The sequence below is a fragment of the Acomys russatus genome, chromosome 6 (genome assembly GCF_903995435.1).
Source record: "Acomys russatus chromosome 6, mAcoRus1.1, whole genome shotgun sequence".
Lineage (NCBI taxonomy): Eukaryota > Metazoa > Chordata > Mammalia > Rodentia > Muridae > Acomys > Acomys russatus.
This window is the reverse complement of record NC_067142.1, coordinates 46,676,507-46,704,404: the sequence shown is the minus strand read 5'-3', so window position 1 is coordinate 46,704,404 and position 27,898 is coordinate 46,676,507. Positions and strand designations below refer to the sequence as shown.

At 39.3% G+C, this 27,898-nt stretch overlaps 1 protein-coding gene across 1 annotated transcript in view; it reads left to right on the top strand.

Moving 5' to 3' along the window:
- Positions 1–27,898, top strand: part of Pla2g4a (phospholipase A2 group IVA) — a 140,396-nt gene that overhangs the window by 68,912 nt on the left and 43,586 nt on the right. The window contains exons 6-8 of the mRNA XM_051147540.1: positions 11,441–11,478; positions 14,000–14,141; positions 20,866–21,002. Of these exons, the coding sequence (XP_051003497.1) occupies positions 11,441–11,478; positions 14,000–14,141; positions 20,866–21,002 (317 nt within the window). The remainder of the gene's footprint in view (positions 1–11,440; positions 11,479–13,999; positions 14,142–20,865; positions 21,003–27,898) is intronic.

The following is a 27,898-nucleotide window of genomic DNA, read 5'->3' as shown; positions in this document are numbered from 1 at the left end:
GGAGAGCCCAGACGTAATAAACCTTCAAGATGTTTATGGCAATATGACATAATAAGAAGAACACTTAGCTTTGGTGAAAAAGTACAAAAATTACAAGCCAAGACATTACTAGTCAAAGCTCCCTCAAACTTTTGGCATCTTGAAAGTTCAGACTGAGTCAACACAGATCGGCGTCCATGGCCTGGAGACAGCTGGAGAATCAACAGGAACCTCCAAGTGGACTTGGGCTGACTCCCAGGGACAGCTCCGGCCATTTGCGGGTAGATGCAGGATTTGGAGTCTGTAATCTTGTTTGTATTGACATTGTTTTCTTTCCAGATGCTTGGCTTATCATTTGCTTCCTCTGAGTCTTACTTTCATCCTTAAAATGAGGCTTGAAGATGCATTATTTCCAAGCACAATTCATTTGAATGCATCCCCAAACAGCTTGCAATTCTTGCCATTTCGTGGATATTAAAAGTAAAAACAGTGAGAGTAAAACTCTTTCGTTTGCATATTACATGATTTTAAAATCTGACTGTCAATGTGATGACAAGTTTCAACATAAGGAGAATGTGAGTTCTTATGGCATGCCTGAGACTTGCTAAGTGTTAGAGAGGCATGGAGGTCCATTTTCAAGAACCCAATACTCTGTTTGAAAAGTAAATAGTCATGTGTAAAATGATCATATGTGAGGATCTCATGGGCTCAGGGTGAGTTGCTTCATGATGAAAAACAGAAGGTGACATGATGGACAGTGTCCTAGCTCCAGGGACTCATATTCCCATAAGGATGGTAAATAGGCAACAATGAGCAAATCAATAATCACTCAACACCAGCTAGTGATAAAATACCAGGAAGAAAATTCCATGACGCAATGTAATAGAGCTGGGTGTGGTGGCACATGCCTGTATTGCAAGCAATTTTAGGAGGCTGAGGCAGGAAGATAATGAATCATAGGCTAGTTTGGCCTGCGTAGCCAGAGGCTATCTTAAAAAGGAAGGAAAGGGTCTGGAGAGCTTGCTCCGTGGGTAAAGGCATCTGCTACCAAGCCTAACAACCTGGATTTGACCCAAGATCCATATAGTGGGAGAAAAGGGACTTCTCCAAGCTGTCTTTTCACCTTCACTTAAAAGTGCTTGTGGAATGTACTGGAGACACATGCACACAAAATGAATAGGGAAATGTAAAACAACAGCCACAATCCCCCCAAATAATCTGACAGTCTTACGGTCTAGTGTGCAACCAAAGTCTGCAGTTCATACAGCCAGTAAAGAAGGCCTCCATAAAGCATTCTAACCACCCCCACCCCGCCCCACCCACATTTCATTATGAAGTTTTTCAAACATGAAGAGTTAAAGGGTTTCTCTAGCAAACAAGCATGTAACTACCCATCATGTTCTGGAGTTAACAGTCTCCTGCCACATATATGTGTTGCATATTTCTTCATCTTGTCACTCATCCATCAGCTTACCTCCCCCCCCCCTTGGATACATCTATAAACAGATGTCAGACAGCAGCATGCTTGACTGCAAAGCACTTTGGTCTGTTATTGAGTGCCAATCAGGAATTATATATGATCGTCTGAAGTGCCACGTGCCTAGTACAGAAAATACTACATGCTTAGATAGAAAGGAATACGCCACCCATTTATGAATTCATTTAACGAGTACTGTCACATTCTGTAATTAATATTATCCTGCTGTGTTTGTTTGTTACCCATTTTCTGCCTATTCACAAATACCTGCTGAATACCCAGAAATGGGCAGTCACTGTTTGGCCACTGATTTAAACCACTAGCAAACAAACAACCATGCTTGCCCTCTGGAGTTAATAATCTGTGTAGTAAACCAGATGAAAAGCAAAGTAAACCAGGGAGAAATGCTTCTGTTAGTGATAGCATCAAATGTTATGTAAGCCAGGGAAGAAGAATGAAGACATTTGTGTATGTGTGTGAGGAAGCGAGTAGCAAATGTCATTCTAGAAAATGTGACTGAGAAAGGAATCTTGGATGCTGAGGGCAGTAGATATTCTGGTAGGAAGACCCTTCCTATGGCTTCAGTGTGTCTTCCTAGGGTTGCAGGGCTGGAAATGTGTGACGGTCTTGATAGGTGGTGGATTGGAGCCCTTAAGATGTGGGGCTTAGTGGTTGTCATTGTGGGTGTTACCCTTGGAAGGGATTGATGCTGGCTATTCTTAGGGGTTGAGGAATTGTCAAAAGAACACAACTGGTACCTCTATACTTTCTAGTTCTCTGAGTGTTATCATTGTTGCCATACCATCTGTCATGAGACCATACCATCTATCATGAGGCCATACCATCTGTCAGGAGGCCATACCATCTGTCATGAGGCCATACCATCTGTCATGAGGCCATACCATCTGTCAGGAGGCCATACCATCTGTCAGGAGGCCATACCATCTGTTATGAGGCCTTCATGGGGCAACCTTTCAGCCTCTTAAGCTATCTAAGCTATGTAAACCCGTGGTTTTATACCATACATTGCTTCCATGGTTGTAATAACAGAAAATGGAGCAATGCTGTCTAGAAGGCCAGGCTGCCTGACAGAGTAACTGCAAGAAGGAGGATGGTTCCAGTGCAGAAAAGAAAGAGTAGAGAGAAGGGCAAGAGACTAGGTCTGGCAGGGATGAAGACAGTGGTTACAGCCATTGTGGGTGACAGGGACATGAAAGGCTCAGCGTATCCTTGAAGCAAAGGTGTGGCCAGAGGACAGTTCTCATCAGAATTTCCTGAGGAACTGCCTGAGGGAAGCCATCATCTTGGCTTGGCACAGCAAGTTCAAGAAGCAATGTCTAGGGAAGGATAATGAAAAGAGGTGATGCATGAAGGAAGGACACAACAGCACCCCAACACAAGATGCAGGAACTGACAAAGCATCTTCCAGTTTGAGTAGTGAGTCACAGCAGGATTGTGCCCAGGTAATAGGAAACTGACAGCAAACAAGGTTAGGTTTTTTTCCCAACAAAGGAAGAAAGGGTATGAGGAGAAAGTTACCATGTAAATATACCTAGTGTTGAGACAGGTGTAAAAAATGTGGATGTGGTCAGAGCAGAGTGCTTACTTGGAAAGTGACTAAAATGGAGGGTGGTGGGAATAGGCACAAGAAAACCCTCTGTCATCGGGTCTCATGTGTAGGAGTTAAGTCAAGCAGTGTCTTAGTAGGGGTGAGAGCTGCTGAGATAGAAAATAGGAATTGCTGTTGGATGTTCTTCCCTAGACTATGATTTATTATTTGACTTCCTTTGGAACATTATGTTTTGAGGATAAAGTCAGTTTTAGAGCTGGGTCCCTAGTGTTTGGTGCGACTGGCTCTTCTCAAGTCGAGATTAGGTTGTATTGTAGTCAGAGCTTAGAAAGCACCATAGCTGTGGACTGAGAGCAGCAGGGACAGCCTCTGTTTCAGAGCCAGGGGGCTTCTGCTTGTTGAAATTTGTGGTTTGTAACTGATTAGCTTGAGTGATGATAGATTTGTAGTTTCTGCCACGGCTCATCTATGAGGCAGAGTTACATCTAGTACCCACATTCTAGGACTGTGTTTATGGTTAAGCATATTAATACAGTACACGGTCTAGCAATCACTAGATAAATACTAGATATTCTCATGATAATTGTAACTGATCAGATTCAACCAAATGCGGATCACAGGCTTCATGAAACTGATTTGGCTTCATAGTAAACTTATTTGTCATTACTGACTTAAACGAACTCATTATTTAAACACAGGTAGAGTTGTATTTAGCAACCATTGGCTTGAAAATGCTTCTTACTACTCCAGTCACTCATTCCTGTTTTTAGGTTATACTATCCAATTTTGGTCCAAAAATTATCTAGATCTGTGACTCTCATCCTTCCTAATGCTTCGGACCCTTTAATACAGTTCTCTGTGCTGTGGTGACCCCCAACCATAAAATTATTTGCTTGCAATTTCATAAATGTAATTTCCCTACTGTTTTGAATAACAATGTAAATATCTGTTTTATGATGGTGTTAGGTGACCCCTAGAAAAAGGCTGTTCAACTCCAAAGGGGTCGCAACCCACAGGTTGAGAACCATTGATCTCGCTACTATAGAAGTTAATTGAATGTGTATAGAGTATCCCACTTCAAATAAACCACGAAAATGCTACAGTTTGGAAGCCAGAGAGAGAAATTACACTTCTTTATTTCTCTGGATAAAGTGTTTGCTTTGGCTGATACTGCAGCCTCAGGTTTACACTGTGTTTTAATTTTCTGTCTTTATTTGGAAGTTAGTATTATTGCTTAAAAATAGCCCCCATTTCATGCTTCTGTGGCATTTGTGTAATTTTAGCTGATTGTTTTCACCATTGCTTAGTCATGTTTATGACTTTAAAATGAGTTCTGTGGAAGAGATAGTGGCGAATTTTGATACAATGGGAATTTTGAGTTATGTGTTCAGAAAATTAAGTTTGTGTCCGAGTGACTTCATTGGGGAACTATGTCTCATTGTGTGAAGTCAAAGAGGCTGAGTTAGGTACGTTCAGGAGACAAGGTGGAGTTTGGAGCAAAATCAAGACACTACAGAGGCCCCAGGTTATGATGTTCAGCCGGATTTTCTGGCTTTGCAGTGTATACAGAAGTTTTACACTTAGTAGAAGCCATGGCTTAAAAATTGTGAATTCTTTTCTTTTCTTTTTTTTTAATGAACACTGGAGCCAGAAACCTGGGCTTAGGCATGTTAAGCAAGGACTTTACCGCTGAGGTGTAGCCACAGATCTTAAAATTTGCAGTTTTGTTTGGCCAGCAGACAGAGTACACCAATGCCATTCCCATCTCTCTATATTATCAGCAACAGAGACAACCAACACTTTACAGGCACTGTTTGCTAACCCAAAGTGAGGTGGCAGGTGACATGCATTCGAGACGTTTTATTTCTGGTTCCTTCGTGCTAATAGGCTTATCATTACACAGCCCTACATCAGTGACATGACTTCAGGGAAAGTGTGGGAATCACTGGAGGAGATAGTGTGCTGGAGAGTTTTAGGTTAACTTGACACAAGCTAAAGTCATCTGAGAGGACTGAACCTCAATTAAGAAAACTCCTCTATAAGATTAGGCCGTAGACAGGCCTGTAGGGCATTTTCTTAATTAATGATTGGTGGGGAAGGGTCCTGCCCACTGTGTGTGGTGGCATTCCTGGGCTGGTGGTCCTGGGGCCTATAAGAAAACAGGCTGAGCAAACCATGAGGAGCAAGCCCATAAGCAGCACCCTTCTGTGGCCTCTGCATCAGTTCCTGCTTCCAGGTTCCTGTCCTATTTGAATTAATGCCTGCCTTCAGTTACAAACTGTTTGTTATCTGGAAGTATAAGCTGAAATAAACCCTTTCCTCCCCAAGTTTTTTTGGTCATGGTGTTTCATTACCCCAATAGTAACCCTAACTAAGAGATATCAGGATCATCAGACAGTCGATTATGAGGAGTATAGTCCAAATGTAGGTCAACCAGTTCCTGGCTTTAAGAAAGACTACATTCTTATTTTAGGCTACTAGCAATAGCCATTGGGGTGAATCTTCTCATATCTTCACTACATAACTTTTAAAATATAGGGCATTTTAGAATATTCCTGCGCTCTTGTAGCTCCTGTCTTGGCCAGTAAGTTCTCTCAAGGGAGTACAACCTAGTTAGCTATAAGCCATTGTATAGTACCTAGCCATAGGTGTTTGAATGATTTTGCTTATGTGAAAGGCCAAAAACCTGGGAATTTCTTGGACAATACTAATACAAATAGTAAGGTTTAACAGACAGAAGCTAGAGAGACCAAGGATTACCAGGCAGAGAAAAGTGGCTTGCTGGCAATGCTCTACAAAACCTGGGCCACTGTATGAAAGTTACTTATTATCCACTTCTTCACAATTTCCACTGGTGGCCACATTTGGGAAAAGGATAAGATGAGGAATTTTGAGGCCCTAGGGAAAAAGACGAACAACCCATAAGAAAATTAGTATAATTTCTTCATCTTTCAAATCTTTCAGGATTGCCCAGGGTATACTCTGGACAATAGTTGTCTTGAATTTTTGAGTAAGAGAACATTCTTGGTAGGAAATACTAATTTTAGGTTGGTCAAGTTTCATATAGTAAAAAAAAAAAAAAATAAATAAAAATAAAAAAAATGGCATTTATAAGTGTCCTGTAGTTATACCTGCAACCTAGTTTGCACTGTCAGAGTTGCCATCCCCAGCCTCAGCCGAGAATGCCCTTCCTTGTCAGATTTATATTTTGTTCTTCACAGGGTGGAATTACAGGCAGGATGTGGAAATACAAGTCTACATAAAAGTGACTCTTCCATAGTATCACTTTATTATCTTGTGTGGGTCAGGTAAATGCAAATGCACTTCAAGTATCATTGTCATCTCTTTGACAGATGGAGACAGTTACCGAGTCAACGTGGCAGTCATTTGTCTTTGTTTCTACATAGAAGAAATGAATGATAATGAACAGGCTAGGGATCAGAATTCAAAATCATGATTTACCAAAAGGAACCAAGACCCAACTTTAGAGTATTAGTATGTGGCAAAATATTTGAAGAACTCTTTACTAATAGGGCAGGCTGTCAACTTAAAAGTTATTTGATTGGGTAGATGTTTCCAGTGTAGTAGCTTAAAAGTGCTGCTTTGTTACAGATACTATATTTGTGGTTTTAGTTCTATATTCCTTCAGCATATTCAAGAGAACCAGTGGCTTAGGCACATTAAAAGTTATGTTACAATCTGAAATGTTGTTTTAAACAATAGTTTCTCTACTCCACTTCCTTTTACTTTCTCCGACTGGATGTGTTCCATGGGAGATGGCAAAATTTTTCTCCGCTGTGGAATGCAAAGAAGAGGTTTTTAGTTTCCACAGGAATGCATAATTGGTGCTGCCTGCTTTTTCACATCTGTGATTCTGAGAGGCCTCAGAGTTCCAGTTTGTTCTGGCCCCTTGTTAAGAGTTAAGGGCTGTAGAGGGAGGGTGTGGGTGCCTTGGGGCTTTGGTCTCCCTTCTTTCTAATGTTCTGGTCTAGAACATGGAAGCCCACAATGAAGAGAAGAGCTGTTTGCCGTGTGTGGGAAGACGCTTCAGTCATTGTCTAATGCCTCACAGGAAGTACATATTTTTGTAGCTATTTTAGCTGAATGACATGTTCCAGGTAAAGATGAAGAGATCATGAATATCAGCTTTCCCAGCAAGTCTGAACATAGTGCATTGGGTGGGTGGGTGGGGGGCAAGTAAGACTTCCTTCTGATGCTCTGTGATACGCTTGGGCAACACAAGGAAGTGCGGGGCTGACCCATGACGAGAGTCATGGCAGCACATCCTGAAATGTTCCAGATGACAGAAACATCCTGTGCCTGCTCTTACGCTGCCTTTACCTCAAGAGTCTTTTCTATGTAGGATCAGACTCTCTTAAATGAGAAATAGTGAGGAATATGGGTAGAAAGGGTATTCTCCTGGGAATACAAATACAGCCATAAACATGGCATAGCCAATTTTAGATTTGTTTCTTAACTCAATGTGACAGGGAGGCACTAGATACCTTCAAACAGTGAATATTTTAATAAGCACGTTGGTTCAGTACCTGCTAGTTAGAAATTAAGTGTTTCATTAACTGTTTGCTCTCGTGAGGTATACATTACAATTGAGCATTATAGTTTATTTTCTATCCATTTATACATGGAGATTTGGCCTTTTAGAGAGAAATGCATTAAGTCTGCTCTCATTTTAGTGCCAAAGTTCATGTTTTTGTTTTTGTTTTTTTTTAAACAGAATATACAGCCAGCTATGGTGGGACATGGCTGTAAATCTAGGGCACTGGGGCTGAGGCAGAGGAATTATCACTTCTAGGCCTGCCTATGTTGTATGGTGAGACCTTGACTCAAAAAAAAAAAAAAAAAAAAAAAAAAAAAAAAGCAAACAAACAAACAAGAAGAAAACAATAGCACCGACAACTATTAAACAGAATTTGTGCTGCCTATGCCTGATTTACCTTACCAAAAAACCCTGATAAAGTTCTTCAAAGTCCCCTATGGGAAAGATTCAAGTTGAAATTTCAAAATGGGAAATTAGGCACAGTGTCCTGAGATGTGGTCTAGGCAGTGCTCCCATTGATAGATGGTAATTATTTTATAAGCTGTTGCTTTTGACTTACAATGAACCACAATTTAACTGGGCATGTATAATTCCCTTTGTCCTAGAATTTTTAGGGTATTTAAAAAATCAGCTGTAAAGGTAATAGCTACACCTTCTTTCATGAATTAAGATCTGTTAGATAGAAAAAGTGTTCTTTGGGTCAGACCATCCCATGATTCATTCTTTCTTTCTTTCTTTCTTTCTTTCTTTCTTTCTTTCTTTCTTTCTTTCTTTCTTTCTTTCTTTCTTCTACAGAGCAGTATCCCATGACCAATCAGCAGATATTTCATCAGTTTAAAAAACTATGTAGTAAACTCGTAGTAGGAACCTATTTAAGTTCGATGCATTATGAGACATATTTTTATACAGCTTTTATTATCTTTTATTTATAAAGCTCATGCTGAGAATCATCAATGAACTTATTTTAAACCTTTGAAAAGCTCTGGATATCCTACTACACCTTGAACCCCAAAGTTAACAAGTGTAATGACTAGCATTATTGGATGGTCTTAAACTCACACCTGTCACAATCCAGAAAGCATATTGTAGTTTTATTCTACAGTAGAGATTGAGAAGTCATTCCAACCTATGTTCTTATGGTAACTGGTACAATAAAAGTAGTAGCACTATTTTAAAATTATACAACTTTCAGTACATTTTCCCATTGGCTCTTGTGAAAGTGTTACAGAACATTATTCGGTACTGGTATCATTAGCACTAATGTCAGGTGTCTTTCAAATCAGCAGAGATGCACTCTCTGGAAACACACCTTTTCATGCATTTTTGCGCTGTGGATATTAGCCACTCCCTTTAAGTTAAGCAAGACTTGTCTAATTAACAGGATACTGTTTGGTTAGCTCTCAATTGGTCTTCAATAAGAAAAACCTGTATTCCCAGCATTGCATTGGTAAATGTTTCTTAGAGCCTACCAGGTACCCAGTTGGCATGAGTGTCCCAATTCCAACTCTGCTTGTTACACACATGCAATGCGAACTTCCACCAAGGCTTTCCTTAGTTTCTTGGCCATGGTAGATATTGAATCTGCAACCTTAGGCAACTCCCAAACAGTAAACACAACAGGAGTGTAACTTATTTTATTTTATTTTATTCTTTTTATTGATTCTTTTTTAGTTTCACGTCATGTACCCAGTCCCACTCATCTTCCTGTCCTCTTGTATCTGCCCACTGTCCCTGTAACCACCCCCCAAGGAAAATAAAAGCAAACAGAAAACAAAACAAAAACAGATCAAAACAAAGCATAGAAAACAGCGTGTCCAGGAAGCAGTGTGTCACAGCGTCCTACAGTGTACCTCTCTGTCCACATATCTTCACTTGCAAATGTTCATTGCAATGAGTCATTGGTCTGGTTCAAGGCTTCTGTTTCTGCCATGCCACCAATACTGGATCCTCACCAAGACTCTTCCCAGTTCTCCTATTATTGACCTGTGTCATGGAGACCCTTCAGTTTTGGATCAACAGGACTATCCCTTTGATGTGCTCCAATAGTTCACAGATCATGTAGATTTAGGGTCTGCCAACTCAAAGCCTTGGATCTGGGCATTTGGTGGCTGAGCTGGTCAACCTGCTGTGTCTCCCATATCCACACCTCCAAGGCAAGGTTTCCACCACTGTCTAGTCTAGCCCATCCAACACTGCTACCAGCAGAGGGCAGGATCTGCTCTTCTGCCCTCATGCCCTAGGAGTCAGCTCACTTACACCCACACCACCAGCTCCAGCTCCACTGCGCTACCCAGTTAAGAAGCAGGGCCCACTCTCCCAATTGCTGCAGGGGGCAGGGACTGGGTTTGCTTTCCTGCCCTCATACCCTTGGGGTTGGCTCACCCATGCCTTTACCATCAGGATCAGCAGGACTGTGGTGCCTTGGCCAGGTGCATGTCCCACTCTGCTGAGTGCTACAGCCAGTGAAGGACAGGGATAGCTTTCCTGCTCTTGTGACCCTGGGGCCATTTCTCCAGCCATTTCTCGTGGTTTGTGAATAATACTCATGGAACGGAGTATTTTATTTCTGTGCAGGAAGAAAACAACAAGACAGAAACATTTTTAAAATTTTAACGAAATTTTCATTATATATATATATATATATATATATATATATATATATATATATATATATAAAATGCATTTTTAAATTTTCACCTTATTCTTTCTCCTACTGAACATCTTTTTCTTCTATTTTCATTTGTTTTTGTGATACAGTGAGTTTAATGAGGGTTGCTTGCATTAGCATGGGTTACGGTTTATTCACTAGAGCATGGGTAAATTATCAGTGGTTATTAAAGAAAATCATTTCCCACCCTCCAGCAACCATTAACTGCTAGTAACTTCTCAGGGAGGCGTGGGTCCTCTTGAGTCCCTCTTCTATTTGTGGTAGAGTATTGAGGGTCCGATCTTGTGCAGGTCTTGTACAGGTGACCGTAACTTCTGTGTGTTCCTAAGGAATGGCCATGTTATGTACATTAGCATTCCTATCTATTCTCTGATTGTCCCATTCTTTCCAATCTCCTTTCTTTGATCTTTTCTGAGACTTGGAGTGGGTAATAGAAATGCTCCATTTTGAACTGAGCACTCAACATAGTCACTTATTTTCAGGACTTCTATCAGTTGTGTGTCTCTTCATTAACTATTGCCCACTGAAAACAGAAGCTTCTCTAACCAAGGCTAGAGAGGAGCACTAATCCATGGGTACAATCGAACATTTAGAAGGCAGCTTGGTAGAGTGTCCATTTAGTAAGATAACAGTAGTAGATTTCATCCCAGGGCCTGTGACCTCCCCGGCCATGGACTTTTGACAAAGTTCACAACTTTGAATGCATAACAGTATCATAATAGTCTCTTTCAGCTATCTACTCACTTGTAAAATCCAAAAAAGCAGAGTTTTTACAATAAGAGCTTGGATTCAAGGGCCCTCCTCCTAATAGCATATTTATTCCCATGGAAATAATTACAGTTTTAAAAGCTTTTTTTCCCATTGTTGATTGGCCACTAATGACATGAATTCCCTTCTGTGGATCAGGCCTCAATTCTGATCAGAGAGCAGTTGGTTACCACCATAACAGCCATGCCACTAACCAGGCAGAGGCCATTCTAGTACTTGCTAACATAATGTGTCATGCAAGATTATTTAACAACTAAGAAAAGTTGATAAATCTATCTATAAAGAAAGGTCTGCATAAAACTGTTACTTTTCCTTCTTTTTTTTATTTGTTTAATCTGTTACTCAAGTTTTATTTCGACTGCACTATATTAGTCACATTTGTTATATCAACTCATCTAGTTAATTATCTTCCTTTTATAGGTCACCGAAATGATTCTGGAAATGTCTCTTGAAGTTTGGTAAGTTCATTTAGTTTATCAGATGAGGAATATTGGGAGTGATACTAATAAAGAGAATACTTGATGTGTGAAGTAATTATTTTTTAATATGTATTCAATTTACATCCCCATTGTATCTCTCTTCCTCTTTCCCTCCCTGTCCCACCCTTTCTCCCTCTTCCTCCAACTCCCCTCCCCTGCTCCTCAGAAAGGTGGAGCCCTCCTCCCCTACCATCTGACAACAGCCTATCAAGTCTCATCAGGGCTGCCTGTATCCTCTTCCTCTGTAAGGCTGCTCTACCAGGGGGAAGTGATCAATAAGCAGGCAACAGAGTCCATGTCAGACAGCCCCTGCTTCCCATATTAGGAGACCCACATGAAGACTGAGCTGCCTATGGGCTACATCTGAGCAGGAGGTCTAGGTCCTCTCCATGCGTGGTCCTTGGTTGATGCATTAGTCTCTGTAGGCACCCTTGGGCCCAGATTTGTTCTCTCTATTGGTCTCCTTGTGGAGCTTCTTTCTCTCTGGGTGCTTCTATTCCCCAATTCTTCTATAAGACTCCCTGCACTCTTCTCAAAGTTTGACTGTGAGTCTCAGCATCTGCTTCCATGCCCTGCTGGGTGGAGTCTTTCAGAGGACCTCTATGCTATGCTCCCATCCTGTTCCCTCTCTTCAACTGTTTCCAGTGTATACTCTGTTTGCCCAGAGTTAAGCATCCTCTCTAGGGTCCTCCTTGGTATTTAGCATCTTTAGATCTGTGGATTATAGTATGGTTATCCTGTATTATTTGGCTAATATCTGCTTATGAGTAAAACAAGATACACTAAACCTATTAGAAGAAAAAGTGGGAAAGAGCTTAGAACTCATTGTCACAGGAGACAACTTCCTGAACGGAACACCAATATCCCAGGTTCTAAGATCAACAATTAATAAATGACACCTCATGAAGCTGAAGTGCTTCCATACAGCAGAGGACACTGTCAGCAGAACAAAATGACAGCCTACAAACTGGGAAAAGATCTTCACCAACCCTATAACCGACAGAGGCCTAGTACCCAAAATATATAAAGAACTCAAGAAATTAAACACTAGCAAACCAAAAAATCCAAATAAAAATCAAGTACAGAGCTAAACAGAGAATTCTCAACAGAAGAATATTGAATGGCCAAGAAGCACTTAAATAAATGCTCAATATTCTTAATCATCAAGAAAATGCAAATCAAAAACAATTCTGGGATTCCATTTTACACACATCAGAATGGCCAAGATAAAAAATTTAAGTGAAATAATTCTTAAAGCTTTGAATGCATAACAGTATCATAATACTCACTTATCAGCTATCTACTCACTTATAAAATCCAAAAAAGCAGAGTTTTTACAATAAGAGCTTGGATTCAAGGGCCTTCCTCCTAGTAGCATATTTATTCCCATGGAAATAGTCACAGTTTCAAAAGCTTGTTTCCTATTGTTGATTTCTTCCACAGTTGTCACAATGCATTATGTTTGGTGTGATTCTTAGCATGTGTAGGTTTCTAAGAACTTCCTCTTGCCACTATTTAAGAGAAGTATAAATAAAGGGACTCTGTTGTCTTATAGATGCCCCTACATTTGTGGGTATCTGGAGTTATGATGTCTGAAGCTCTTTTCCTTTTGAGGGAGTCCTCCATTAGACAAGGGAATTTATCAGGACAATATTTCTGCAAAAATGTTCCCTGGGAGTCGAGCTGTTTGGGATGTTAATGGATATTACGATGTTAGAGTGGTGGGGTGAAGGGTCGGGGAAGAGCTCCTGGCCACCACATGAGCTTGAAAAGTACCAACACAAAGACCCAGCAATGCCCTCCTGTATTGAATCACTTCCTTAGGTCTTTCCTGTTCTAATATACAACGTGTATTGGCTACTTTTCTGTTACTCTAAGGAAATGCCATGACCAAGGCAACTTATAAAAGAAAGAATTTGTTTTGAGTTTATGGTTCTAAAGAGTTAGAGTTCATGCGGGGGGAGCAGAGGTAGCAGGTGGCAGGAGACGTTAGCAGCAGCTGAAAGCTCATACCCTCATCTACAGTTAGAATGTACACTGGGAGTGGCACGAGAACACAGAACCTGCCCCCCTGTGACATACTTTTCACAGCATGGCCACTCCTCCTAATCTTTTCCAAATAGACACCAAATATTCAAATGCCCAAGACCTATGAGGGTCATTTTACCCAAACCACTACTATTAGGGACCCTTATTTTACCTAAATACCACTTTTTCCCCCAGAAAACATTTTTTAATTTGTTCACATCTGAATACATATTGCTAATCTGTTTTTTCCCTCTATCTCCATTTTAGTTTTATGTCATTGTTTGCCGTAGAGCGCACACTGCTTTAAGATGACCATCATTTTGTCTTCTTGTTTAAGTTGCTTCCTGGGAAATGGTTTGAGGGAAGCAGACAGTATGCACTGATGCACCTTTGGGGGACTTGGGAGGCTGGATATTTATAAAGCAAGGCTCCCGGCAACCCTGGCTCATCGATGCTTTGTTTTCTACCATAGCTCATGCCCAGACCTACGCTTCAGCATGGCGCTGTGTGATCAGGAGAAAGTTTTCAGGCAACAGAGGAAAGAGAACATAAAGGAGAACATGAAGAAACTCTTGGGTCCAGAAAAGAGCGAGGGGCTGTATTCCACACGGGACGTGAGTCTGGAAACCTTCCATGTCATTGCAGCCTAATGATAATCCTTTGGTATCTGCTCCAAATATGACCCTCAATATGGACATTATTTCTTCATGTTTTGGGGGTAGGGCCGAGTGGTTCAAAAATGAAGACACCAAGGAAGGTCCAACTGAATGCTGATCATATTTGGTGCTAGTTATCAGCCATAGGAGTTATTTCTAGTTTGACTTTTACCACAGCATTAGTTCTAGAGGAAAGCTGAGCAGAAAATACAGACCAGTCCCTGAATGCTTCCCACTCATTCGTGTGTTTAATCTCCCAGTCTTAGAGTTTTCTAGGGAAATAAGAAAATGGATGCGGTTGTGTGGGTGTCCTGTCTGCATTTGTGTCTGTCCACTACACGTAGGTCCCAAGGAGATGAGAAGAGGCCTTCAGGTCCCCTGGGACTGGAGTTCCAGAGGGTTGTAAGGTGTCAGTTGGATTCTGGGAATTGAAACCAAGTCTTATGAAAAGCAGCCAGTGCTTTTATGTGTTGAGCCATCTTTCCAGTCCTCAACAGTTGTGTGTGTGTGTGTGTGTGTGTGTGTGTGTGTGTGTGTGTGTGTGTGTGTGTGTGTGTCTGTGTGTGTTTTAAAATAAGGCACACAGGTACTAATCCTATTTAGAAAAGCATCCTCAAGAGATGTACACAGAAACATGGTTTTCCTAGCTAGCTGTCTGATGACCCTTAACTGAATTGAGTTGTATATAAAAAGAGGAGATTAAAAACTATGACTCAGATCCTTCATATTTCAGAGAAGAGAGCTTTAAAAAAATCCAAAATTGACAAAATGGTCAAAACAATGATTTTCACTAATAGAGAGTTAAGAATGAAATAATTGAGAATAGTTATTGACAGTACAATATTTGAGTTATACTTTAACATTTTTATTTCTTTAAGTGAATATTCAGTAATATATTTTATAACTCTTTTGGGGCCATATATCCTTTCACTTGCCTATCCATCTATTATATCTATCTATCTATCTATCGATCTATCTATCTATCTATCTATCTATCTATCTATCTACCATCACCCACCTAATGCATCCTATATCTCTCTCTTCCTTTCTATTCTACCAGTCCATCTTTATAAATGAAATCTACAAAGAAAAATTGCTGCAATGATGAAAATTCTTGTCAGTGATATATCAGTAATTCTTGGCTTATTTCTAATAAGTGAATACTCCAAATTAACAAAATTTTAATTATTAAATTTACAGCTATGCAATTTTGTGCGTGAACGCATGTGCGCGCACACACATACCCACACCACCACCACCACTGCACCAGCGTTTCAACATAAATCAGAATTAAAGGCAAAGTACGCCTGGAAACAAGATATAATGATTCTGTAAGGGCATCAGATGAACACCCACATGCCACAAGGGATGGCAGGTTTCCACCTACACTTTCATAGATCCATGAGGTGGGAAGCCAGTTGCTGATGAAGGAGCATCTTTGATTGGTGTGGAGTCAACTAATTGTAAAAAAAAATGCTGCTTATGAGGCTTTTCTGCCAGAAGGAAATGAAGGAGAAAAGAGAAGCCTCCATTTAAATTCCTATTTTTAAAAGTGCAGAGATATAATTCTCTTTCATTGTGAATCTTCCTTGTCACCCTGATAGATCTCTTGAAGAATCTATGGCAGTTTCTTGTGCTTGGCTACTAATATTTGGAGATACTGCCTTTTTAGCATACGACTCATATTTTGTTTTGTCTTTTTTCCTGTCTTTCTCTCTTTACTTTTAATGTAGACAACACACCTATCACCAGTAATTACACAGCTTCTTTTTGTTTCCATCTTTGTTTGGTATTGTTAGATCATTAGAGCCTATGAATGATATTTCAAGTTGTTCTGATTTCTGTCATGAGTTACTGTTGAGATGACTGTGCTAGTTTCTGGAGAAGATAAGACTTGAGATGGGTGGGGCCCAAGGTGGCTTACTTGGTGAGTTCAAAGCCTGGCTTGACAGATATATAAGCAAATTAAACTAGTTATGTGTTAAGGGAACAGATGAGAGGGATGCTGGAGTTGGGGGGAAGGTGGGAGGATATTGGCCATGCCATATGGATTGAGCATGCTGGAATGAAGAGATTCTCTCCGTTCACAGGCGTCTCTGGCTTCACAATCCCAGACTCCCTGTCTCGTTGCTGTTCAGTTACTTGCAACTATTTCATTTTTCACTTCAACTTTTTCCTTAGTCCATTCACAGCTAATAACTTGGCTCCTAATCAAAGGCAAATTAAAGTCAAGAGATGAAGAGCTCCATAACTCTTTCTCCTGTAATTGCTGGCCTTAAGATCAGCATGCACAGTCTGTGCCTTTCCTTTGTAGTTTCTCTCCTACTTTAATGGGGGAGTTTCCTTTTCTTTCAAATGTAGATCCACATCAGACAAGGATCACAAGGTCTTCTTAGGAATCACGCTATGTTAATTATTCAGTTCTTTCTAGGCCCCTCCCAATCTATGTTGTCAGCTTCCACCTGAGTATGGATATTTTACACGCTTCAGGCATCTGCCTTCACTGTTCTATTGCATCAGTTCCATAACAGATGCTGACATTGTCTTACTCCACCCTTTTGTATTCCCATAGCTCCCGGTGGCCTCCTAGGATTTGAAACACTGCCCCTTCCCTTTGCAACATCTACTTCATCATGGGTTGTTGATTTTCTTATCTAATCTCCTTGTCCTCATCTTCAGTTTCACCTCTAATGAGCCTCTTATTGTCTCCAAATTGACATTCCTAATACTAAAAACAACGTCACTGTTCTCTGTATCTCCTATTTCCCATTTTCTGTTTACCCAGAATTCAGAGTCATCTTTTCAAAATATGAATTTGATTGCATTAAACCCTTCTTTTGCACTTAAAAGTACACCTTTCAGAATCTACTGTGATTGTATCTAAGAGTACTTATACAAATATTAATTTGATATCTGCTTTCTCCATTAGAATGTAAGTTTAACGAGGGTGGCATAGCGTCTGTGATGCCCACCTGTTTATTTCCAGTACCTAGTATAGCTCCTGAAATATGATACTCAGTAAATATTTTATGTAAATTGGGGAGTGAAATTAGGCAAGAGTTGGTAGCATTACATTTATGGAGAGATGGACCAGAGAAGGAAGAAGAAAGGGACAATGAAGGAGAGGGAGACAGGAAGGAGTGTCAGGCTCCCAAAACAGGAACACCAATAATTTGGCTGTTAATGAGTAGATGAAGGTTTAGATGAGAGGATTAGGCTCTTAAAGTAGCCACATCTATGGGCCATATTAGTGTGGGCCCATTGGGTTTTCAGAAAAGTGGTTGCTGCTACTACCCCTGATTGGCATTTCTTGGTGGAAATAAAAAGTAATATGTCTTCCCATGAAAAATCAAAGTTGGCTTCACATATTTGTAAAAGTAGTAGCATACTATGTTTTGTTGTTGTTGTTTTGGTTTGGTTTGTTTCACAACAGATAATGAAGTAATGCTTTTTCTCTGAAGCATAAATGAGAAGCTCATGTGTTTGAAGATGACTTCTGGAATTTTGGTTTGGCTTTTGTCTACTCCTTTCCCTCCTTGTCAGAAATGGATAACTAACGCATAGTCCACAGCACAGACTAGATGATCAATACCACTCTTCCTGTAAAAGGATGTTTTCTATTACTATGTTAGTCTTTGTGCCTCTTGTTCTCCTGACTCCTGCTCTCTGTAAAGATCTTCACTTTCTCATCAGTACTTCATCATTGTCCTGTAGGGTTCTTCTTCTCCAGAACTGTCTTAAGGGAACCTCAAAGTCAAGAATGTCCCATCCTGTTCTTGCTTTTCAAAAGTAGACAGTGTTCTGTACTGGACTTTAACTACTTTAAAGCTTGAGTGAATTTGGGCACACACCGTGTTGACAGTGTTTTATACAGGACCTTGACTAGTTTAGATTTTGGGCACACACTCTGTTGCTTGTGATTCTGCTGTAAAATGGAGATACTAGAGTGATAGAGTCAAGGAAATGAAAACCAGTGGCTGGCATGTTCAGAACACATATAGTCATTCCATAAAATGGTTCACTGTTGGAGGCTATTGTTGATTGCATTGTATTCTGTGACAATAACTGCTAAATGTAATATCCTCAGTTTACTCCCTGGAGAGTAGACAAGTCAAATAATTAAGATTTCTAATAGTCTGAGAATTTATGCTTCTAAATACTCAACTTTAAAACCACCACCACAACAACTATTATTTTTAACAATTTGGGACAGTCTTTCTGAAACATGCACCTTCTTGTACAGATTGAGTGGATTTGGGCTTCCACATGTTGGCAGTCTTTGAAATTAGCTGTTATTTTGCATGTCCTATGCGTTTACTTGAAGCAAATTCTTTAAACTATCACATTTTCTTTCATCACTGTTTCTGTGGAATTTAAATCTGTTAAGTAAGCTTGTTATTGGAACAATTATTCTAATTTGAATAACTCCTTCTTTGGTAAAAGGCCAAGATGGGTCTATGAGTAAGACATCTAAGATTTTTGTTGAGGACTGTTTGGTGAGTTGGGATTGTTCAGAGACCATTATTTTAAACCTGGTTTTGAGCAGATGAAAATTCAGATTATGGATTTTTCTGTGAGAAGAAATGTTCCGGTATAGTCTTTTTGATCCCAATAGTTGTTTGGGAACTACAGCATAGAGTTAGAGGGGTGGAAAAATGAGAGAACATCTAGCCTTCATAAGGGAGTTTCAACAAAGATGTTTTTCCTTACCAGTTATTGTCACAGGGTGCTATGCAACCTGCAATAACCCTCATCAGTGTTTATGTTGGACCACCTTATAACATAACTACTATGTGCCCCGCACATTTCACTAGACACTCCACAGCCAATGGCATTCATTTCCTACACTGTGTAAGAGACATCATGTCCACTCTACCACTTTAGCATAAGCAACACGGTGTGTACCGCAGTTCATTCAAGACTTAAGGACTGTGCCACATTTTAAACAAATCACCTTAGATAAACCAGAGATATGAAGTGGTCCTTAACATATTCTGTATCTATGTTAGTCAGAGATAGAGCACAAAGCAGAGGGAAGTAAGGCAGAACAAAACAGCTTCTGAAGCAGCTTGTGGAAAGACTCTAGAACTGATAGCAAGAATGTTCATACGTTTAACCTAGAGTATCTCCCTCTCCTTTTCACCTTTATTCTAAAATGACACTTTAGACTATTGGTTGTTACTCTGTCGATTCTTAGAGATTGTAACAGAGGGCAGACAGAATAGGATGCCCTCTGGTGGGCTCTGGAAAGGGGAACTGAACAGGTGAAAGCTTCCTCAGCGTAGGTTCTGGAACTCGTGGATTAGACTAAATGTTTCCTATCAAAGGTATCAAGAGGACTTCAATGGCCTTGGAATGTAACAAGAACTGGAAAGCAGACGCTCAAGAAGCCCAGACAAGAAAAGGCTGGCTAGTCAGGAAGGAATTGTGCAGTACCTCCTTTGGTGATTTCCTGGGCCTGGACCTTCCTGGTTCATATTGTATCATTTCTGTTTCCTTAGTGAGCCCTAATGCGGGACCATGGGGGAAATGTTTGTTGTGGTGGTTACTCCTTGGAATCTATGGGAATGTAACAGCCCTTAGGCTCTGTAGAGTTTTCTTCTCTAAGGAAGAAAGTTAATAGTATTTATGAACCCATACATCAAGAGAGAATAAATCAAAACATGGGCTTTTTGGTAAATGGAAGTTAGTTTCCTGTAATCCTATGAGAAAGTATGTGAAATATTTCTTGACATGTTTACACACAAATATTAATGATGTTAGGTCCATGTATAACCTAAAAACTTCTTCAGAGCATTTCTTACCAGATTCTCTTCAACTAGCAGCCAGGACTAACAGATGGACACAGTATTTCTCTGAATGTTATTTCAGAATCACTACCCAGAAGACTACTTTAGCATCCAAATGTATTCCTCATGTGTTGCACACAATTATGCTGGTATTATTTAATGTTATACATGAGTATGAGATGCTGTTTGCCTATGTGTCCTAGAATAGGATCTCTAATCCAACCCTGCATTCTATCAGATATCACCCTTTTCTTTGACAGTGCTGAAGAGGGGAAGCATGGCTTTTGATGCTAGTTAGATCTTAGTTTCATTCTTGTTTGTACTAATATTAGCTATCTGTCTGTGGAGCCTGTATTGTTGGTGCCTCATCCTTTTCAGATGGTAACAAGAATGCCTTCTGACCACATGCCTAACTCTTACTCCTAGCATCAGTTCTGCCATCACCTGTTAAAGATGCTTCCTGCAAACATTCCTTGAAAGCAAGCTGTGTGCTCAACTGTAGAATACCAGCCGGGAGACTGACAGCAGGAACACTGTTCTTTCTAGATCTTACAGAATATCTGAGAGACCAAATGAAACAATGGCCCAGAAAGCAAGCTACAGGCTGCAACGGGCTGAACAAGCACAGAGCGTGGCCGTGATGGTTGTTATTATAATTACTGTTAAAATAATATCTGTTTTCCAATTGACTTTGATTGTTGGTTTTTAAAACAAAACATTTCTTTTAAGAAATTAAATACACAAAGTAAAATGAATAAACATATAAAAGAAAATTACATAGTGCCAACGTGTGAGTAATATATTAAAGTGAAATATGTTTTACTTTAGATTTGAAACAGAAGAGAAATTAATTTGTGGTTATTGGTGTTTGTCCAATCTTTGTGTTGTTTCAGGTTCCTGTGGTGGCCATTTTGGGTTCAGGTGGGGGTTTCCGGGCCATGGTGGGATTCTCTGGTGTGATGAAGGCACTGTATGAATCGGGGATTTTGGACTGTGCTACCTACATTGCTGGCCTTTCTGGCTCCACATGGTTAGTATGCATTTTTAATCAATTTTCTTTTTCTAAAGGCTTACAATTTATCTAACTCAAACATTAGCAAAGAGTGATTTACAAAATTTATCCTTAATTTCAAATTACTGAAATGTTTTAGTCTGATGTTACAGTCAGTGTAAGAATGTCTCACAATAAACATATATATCTAGTTAAGACTTTAGCCATTGGTTTACTCTTTAAAGCCAGTTTTGACTAATGTAGTTAGGGCATAAAATAAAAGGACAGCCTACTTGTAGATAATTTTAGATAAATATGACAGTAGTCAAATAGCATACTCCACCCATAATTAATTTAATCTTCCTATAATTTGCTGATTTGGAGTTTTCCAGAAACATGTCTAAGTCTTTATGATTCACGGAGTATTCATTTTCCTCTTTAGGGCAAATAGGAAAAAAAAATGCAAGATGCTATAGACTACAGAAGAGGGGAAAATGGCTCTGGGCAGCACAGGCTTCATTGGTTCCTATCTAGCTAAATTTGAAACTAATCCTGTAAGTCTGTTTAAGCTCCCCTGAACCAGATGGATAGCTGTAACATCCACGGGTGAACATTTATGTCCTATGGATTTACCATTTTGTGAATAATACTTAGATAATGTTTTTAGAAAACAAGGATGATACATACTTTTTGGTGTGCCTAACCCATACCAGCACATTGAAAAGTAAATAAATAGTTGCTCTGTGGTGGCCCACACCTTTAATCCCAGAGCTCCGGAAGCAGAGGCAGTCAAATCTATGAGTCTGAGGCCATCCTTGTCTACAGAATGAGTTCCCAGGACAGACAGGGCGATTACACAGAGAAACCCTGTCTTGTCACCTTCCCCACAAATACCAATCCTCTCAAAGTGAAGATAAAATAGATGGTCGTCAGATGTTTCAAATGAGACCACTACTTTATTATAATATATCTGCCTCTAACTTAGAAGGCAGATTTGGTTACTCAGCCATTGTGAAGTTCATGTGTCATACCACTGTAGTTTACATATTTAGCATTTTTAAAGTGTCTTTGTCATTCCCTCCCATGAAGAGGATATAAGTTATGTTATTTTAGCCTAAGAATTCGACTCACAGGCCAGGTGACTTGTTCATCACTAGATGCACCAGTTGTAAGGCCCATATTCTAACATTTTTAGAACTAAATTGTAATATTTTCATATATATATATATATATACATATATATATACATATATATATATATATATATATATATATATATATATATATATATATATATGGTTAATACCATGTTCTAAGCCGCTTAACCATCCAGCTGCTTTTTACATATTATATGGTTTCTGATGTAGATAATATAGAGTTGTTTACTTTTTTCCTAAATATTTTGAACCAGATTCTGTGCTTAAATAACCACTAACCCAGGGCCACATCTGCCACCTTCATTGTACCCTCAGCCTGATTTATGTCCTCTGAAGGAAGGGTGTAGCCCATCATTATTTCTTCCCTTGAAGGAAAGAGCATGCACCTGCCTGTTTAGTGAGTAATATGGCAAAAACACTTGGACCCTTTTATTCAATGTCTTACTTAATACTTTTGTTATTTGCCTCTGCATGGTTTTGTTTTCCTCACTTGATATTTATTAGATCCTTGGTGTCCTTTACTGACTACAGCAGGAAGTCTATTTTCTGAAATGCATCCAATAAATGATGTCTAGGGCTTGAGCACTGACGGGGTAGAACTGTGTATTTTTTGACATGGATTAGACCTGTAGTCATTGCCTTTGTCATAGATATGGACAAGTGTCTCCTTTCTTACATGATCACAAGTCCTGTAAAATGTAAGAGACTTGTAAATGTGTACACACTGTTATATGGACATGATGTCATATCTACACCCTTTTCATTAAATATTAGCCTTATCATTTTTATTCCATTTTCATGAGTGACCCTCAGTCTTTAGATCTTTGTGATACGTGTTCACTCACAGGCCACTCCATGCTTACATGAGTTGGAACATACTCTCCTTGTTTTCTTCTGGTGGAGTTAGGAGATAAGGGCTGTGACATATCAGACACACTGTCCTTCTTTTAGGTTTTACTTCATCCTCAGGTTGCTCTATCTTTTCTCTCACCATTATCTACTTACACACCTTTTCTCCTTCTTAATACTAGTCCATGACATCGCTCTAGTCATGTTAATATCCGTATAACAAGCTGTAGTGATTGTACAAGCCAATAGTTAAATTCACAGAATCCTGAGAACACCAACCTGTGACAAAGAAAAGAGGAAGAAAACACCCTTACAGAGGAAGCAAGGAAGCCTGGGAGGGGAGAATCAGGTGAAAGATGAGTCCCAAAGAGCAGGGATGGTGGAAGCTCTGAGAAACAGCTTAGCCTGAGTTTGGAAAATGTTTGTGGTTTTCATTAGGAATCATTTAATTAAGTTAATTAAATTTATTTTAATCATGAAGCTACATGAATCAAAGGAGAAGTTCAAATGTGGCAATGTGAAACCTGAAAAAAAATGTGTCAGATAGGTGGGGACATGAGCAGTCATCGTTTGAAGAGACTATAGAGCTCCCTTGTTTTATTTTTCAAGTAAGAGACTTGGGTATTTAGGTAGCTGTCTGAGGTGCAGGGAACAGCACAGGGAAGAGAAGAGAAGAGAAGAGAAGAGAAGAGAAGAGAAGAGAAGAGAAGAGAAGAGGATAAAGAGAAGAAAATAAAAGGTCATGGGTCACAGACAGGAAAGATTTAGGCAGAGATAGATTTCAGGGTAGAGCACACACACAGGGGGCAGTGGACTGTGAAGAGAAGGCATTTCCCGAGACACAAGAAGGGTTGAGGGTGATTCATGTTGGTGATTTGTCTTTGGGAAAGATAGGCAAGGAAGGAGAACGTTCAGAGGAAGGAATTCAGAGAGACTTGGAAAAACAAATTACACTTCAGTGTTCGGTAATGCTTCATGTTCTACAGAGGCATGACCAGAATTTGGCAGAAGTGAGATAGCACCAGGGAATGTGGAGTAGCCCTGGACCTCCCAGACAGTTTTCTGTGATCACAAAATACAATTTCAGGTTGGGCAAAGGTTCTCTTTTAACTGTAGCTACCTTTACAGTAATTACTTCTAAAGTTATTTTTGGATGATTCCTGTGACTCATTAAACATAAACCTAGGAGACTTGGCATGAGTAAGCAAGGAGAACCAAGATGATAATTGTGTGTTTTCTAGCCTAGGCGTTTAACAAAGCTCTCATCCATAGATAAAGCTGTCGTCTTGTAGCACTGGAAGGGGCCACACAATCTTAATCCCCATGTTTGTATAGGATTACCCTTTGAAGAAAAATCAAATTATGTCCATGTTTATAGACAGCAAAAACAGAGTTCCTTCTTACATTGTCTGACATAAAAGTTGAGAATAAAAATGTTCACTAGCATAGATGATTCTTAGAACAAGGTGGAGGGTCTTCTCACATTATACAGAATCTTGGTTGAGAAGGAGAATTATGTTGGCACATTTTTTTTGAGTATAGAAATTCTAAATGTATGCACCTAAGGACTGTTATTCAAGTTCAATGGCCTGGGCACTAATACTTTGAAATGTGCACTGTGGGCTATAGGATTTGAAGACAAGGATTGCATTGTAGTTTTTCCCCTCTGGATGGCACGCCATTGAAGATTTTATACTTAAGTGTGGTGGTGGTAGGACATACCTTTAACCTCAGCACTCAGGAAGGCAGATGCTGGCGGATCTCTGAGTTCCAGGCCAGCCTTGTCTACAGAGTGAGTTCCAGGACATCCAAGGCTACACAAAGAAAGCATATCTCAAAACAAACAAACAAATAAAAACAAAACAAAACAAAAACCTAAGCAAGCAAACAAGAACAACAACAACAAAAACAAAGACCAAAAAACCCAAACAAATGAAAAGAAAAATTTATACTTAAATGCATTTATATGGAAGCAATGAGGTATTTTGTATAAATAAGTTAAAAATTATTAGTAAATACTTATATATTCCTACATAAATAAATATAAGAAAGTTTCATTCATTGATTTGTAGAAGTTCTGCCAAAGAGACTCTTTAGAAACTTGATTGGCATAATTAGGGTCAAAATTAAGACTTTACTGTGGAATTATAATTTGGAGTGATATGTGGGAACTTCAGATATTTTTATAGGCAGAAATCTAGTTATGTTTTATTCTGGGTCAAACCAAGGAGACAAAGAAAGCCATTTAATCTTAAAGAACTGCATAGGAAAACTACTTGCCTATTCTTCTATCTTGGTTACCACTAAAGCCAAAATTCAAATCCAAGTAGACACAATGATATCATGGGAAGGATGTCTAACTCACTCCGGTGAATTCTAAGGAATGTGAGTTCATAAGGGATGAATAATAAAGGCCATTAACTTGGTGCCAACAAACTATTCTAGGTTTCTGTGTTTTGTCTTTTAATCCGGAGCATAAATTCCCAAGCCAAGTGCTTCCTGAGAAAAATGAAAAGTAGAGGTAGAATGAAATCGAAGGACTTTCCTCCATCTGCTGGAAGGTAGAGGACAGAGGTAGCCATTCTCCATATGATCCAAAACAGCCTTGGGCTCACATTTGTCTGCATCATTTTCTCTTGCAAAGGTCTTTCTCTGACATGGACACAGCCTGAGATTTTAATCAACCTTTAACCACTAAGGAAAGAGGTCTCTTACCTCACGGGAGGGATAGATTAATGCTGGGAGAAGTACAGGGAGGAGGTGATTGGATTTGGGTTACTTGCTGTACTTCATATTGATTCATTCAAAGTGCAGCTAAGTATAGATGAAAAAGTTGTTCTGCAGTGTAAGTAGAATTTGGATAACTATATATGTCTGTGCACAGTAAGGAATGACAATTTCCAGTGACATAATGACCACATCAAATCCCTTTCACTTGGCTTAAAAAATTATTTTGTGACTCAACTGATCTCTGCTGTGAAGCTTTGCTTGCCTTGCTCACATTTATCCTGTGTCACTCAGGAAAAGACTTAATGTTCATTGTTATAAAACAGATGAAATTGGATACATTAAATATATGAATGAAAGGAAGGAGAAATGTAGTTTGAAGTAAGAAAATGGATTCTATAATGTGTAGTCTTTGTGGGCACATGACACAACTTTAGAGTGAAGCTTTCTAGAATTCAAAAGCATGCAATCTATGTGAGGTTAAATAATATACATTTTAATAAGGTGCAGCATCTGTATGGAAGTAGAATTATTCTTAGTAATTTGTGCTGATTTTGGGTTTGGTTTGGTTTGGTGTTGGTGATTGCTAGGCAAGTGTTCTATTCCTGAGCTAAATCCTCAACTATTCTTGGTAATAAAACAAAGAATTTCTTTTTAAAACTCTCATAGAGAATGAGCTATATTCTGGATATTTTCAGGACTGAGCACCTTTGAGTCTTAAAAGAATGTTTTATTTTCAAATATTATGATGTCCTTAAATATAAACCACTATAGCTACATATGTGTTTATTAAAGCATAACAAGGTCCAACAAATTGGCTCATGTTGATATGTGTGAATCATGATGTAGATTTTTGGATAATTATGCAAGAAGATGGAGACGGTATCTTTCAAGTACTCTATGCTGTGCTTTTATAATTATTTGATGATTGTACTAACCAGAGTTCAGGGTAAGCTTTTGATAACTTATCTGTACCAAGGGTTGGGGAGAGTTACAAATTCAGTTGGTATGATCAACACATTTAAGTAGTTTCCTTTCTTGTTGAACATATGTTGTTTGTGATCGTTCATTCTCCATTCATTAACTTATTTTTTAATCTATTATTTTTTTCAACTTGTCTATAAGAAACTCTGAATGCCAAAGGACATTCTAGTTTATTATGAAGTGAGAAAAATTTGTTCAGTGAGGACTAAAAGCTTGTAAAGTATTTTTTAAAGATGATGAAGCCTACACTTTGGAGGCTTTGGCTGTTTTATTAGCAGTTCAAGGCTAGTCTAGGCTACATAGTCAGACCATGTCTTAAAAAACAGAGCAAACCAGATGTGATAATGTATACCTTTAACCCCAACATTTAGGAAGCAGAAGCAGGTGGATCTCTGAGTTTGAGGGTAGTCTAGTTTGCCTAGTGAGTTCTAAGACAGCCAGAGCTACATACCAGAGAGACCCTGAAAAACAAAATAAAGCAAGCAAACAAGAACAAATCAATGAAAAAATAATAGAGTGTACCAGAAGATAGGGTATCTTTTAAATTCTAATTCTTTGCTATTAATTGATTATATGGGCATCTTACTGACTTTATCAGCCATTTCTTTCCTCATTTAAAAAAAACAGAATATTTGCAAGCCATGTGACTCTTTAAGGCAAGAGCTAGGAGCGTTTAACCAAGACTAGTGCCCAAAGCAAAGTAGGTCTCAGTAAGAGGTAGACCCCTCTTCCTAAAGAAAAGATAAGCAGCCACTATGGTAGGCATAGAGATGAAAACATGAACTATTTTATGGATTTCAGTGGGTGGGGTGGTGGAGTATCTTTCAATACAGTATGTTCTGTCCATGCATTAAGCGGTTGTTTATGTCAGGTTAATCCATTGAACCTGAAAATGGTAATAATAAAAGTTTAATTTTCCATAAGCAGGTCAGAATTTATCAATGGAGATAGATAAGTAAATAATCTCGATAGGTGCCATGGTGCACACCTGTGATCCCAGCACTCAGGGAAGCAGAGGCAGACAGATCTCTGTGAGATCGAGGCCAGCCTGGTTTACAGAATGAGTCCAAAACAGCCAAGGCTACACAAAGGAACCCTGTCTTGAAAGCCCCCCCCCAAAACCAAAACAAAACAAAAAAACCAAACCAACAACAACAACAACAACCCCTCCCCTCCACATGAGATCTACAGGAGTAGAGATTTGGGTTTGTAGTAGGG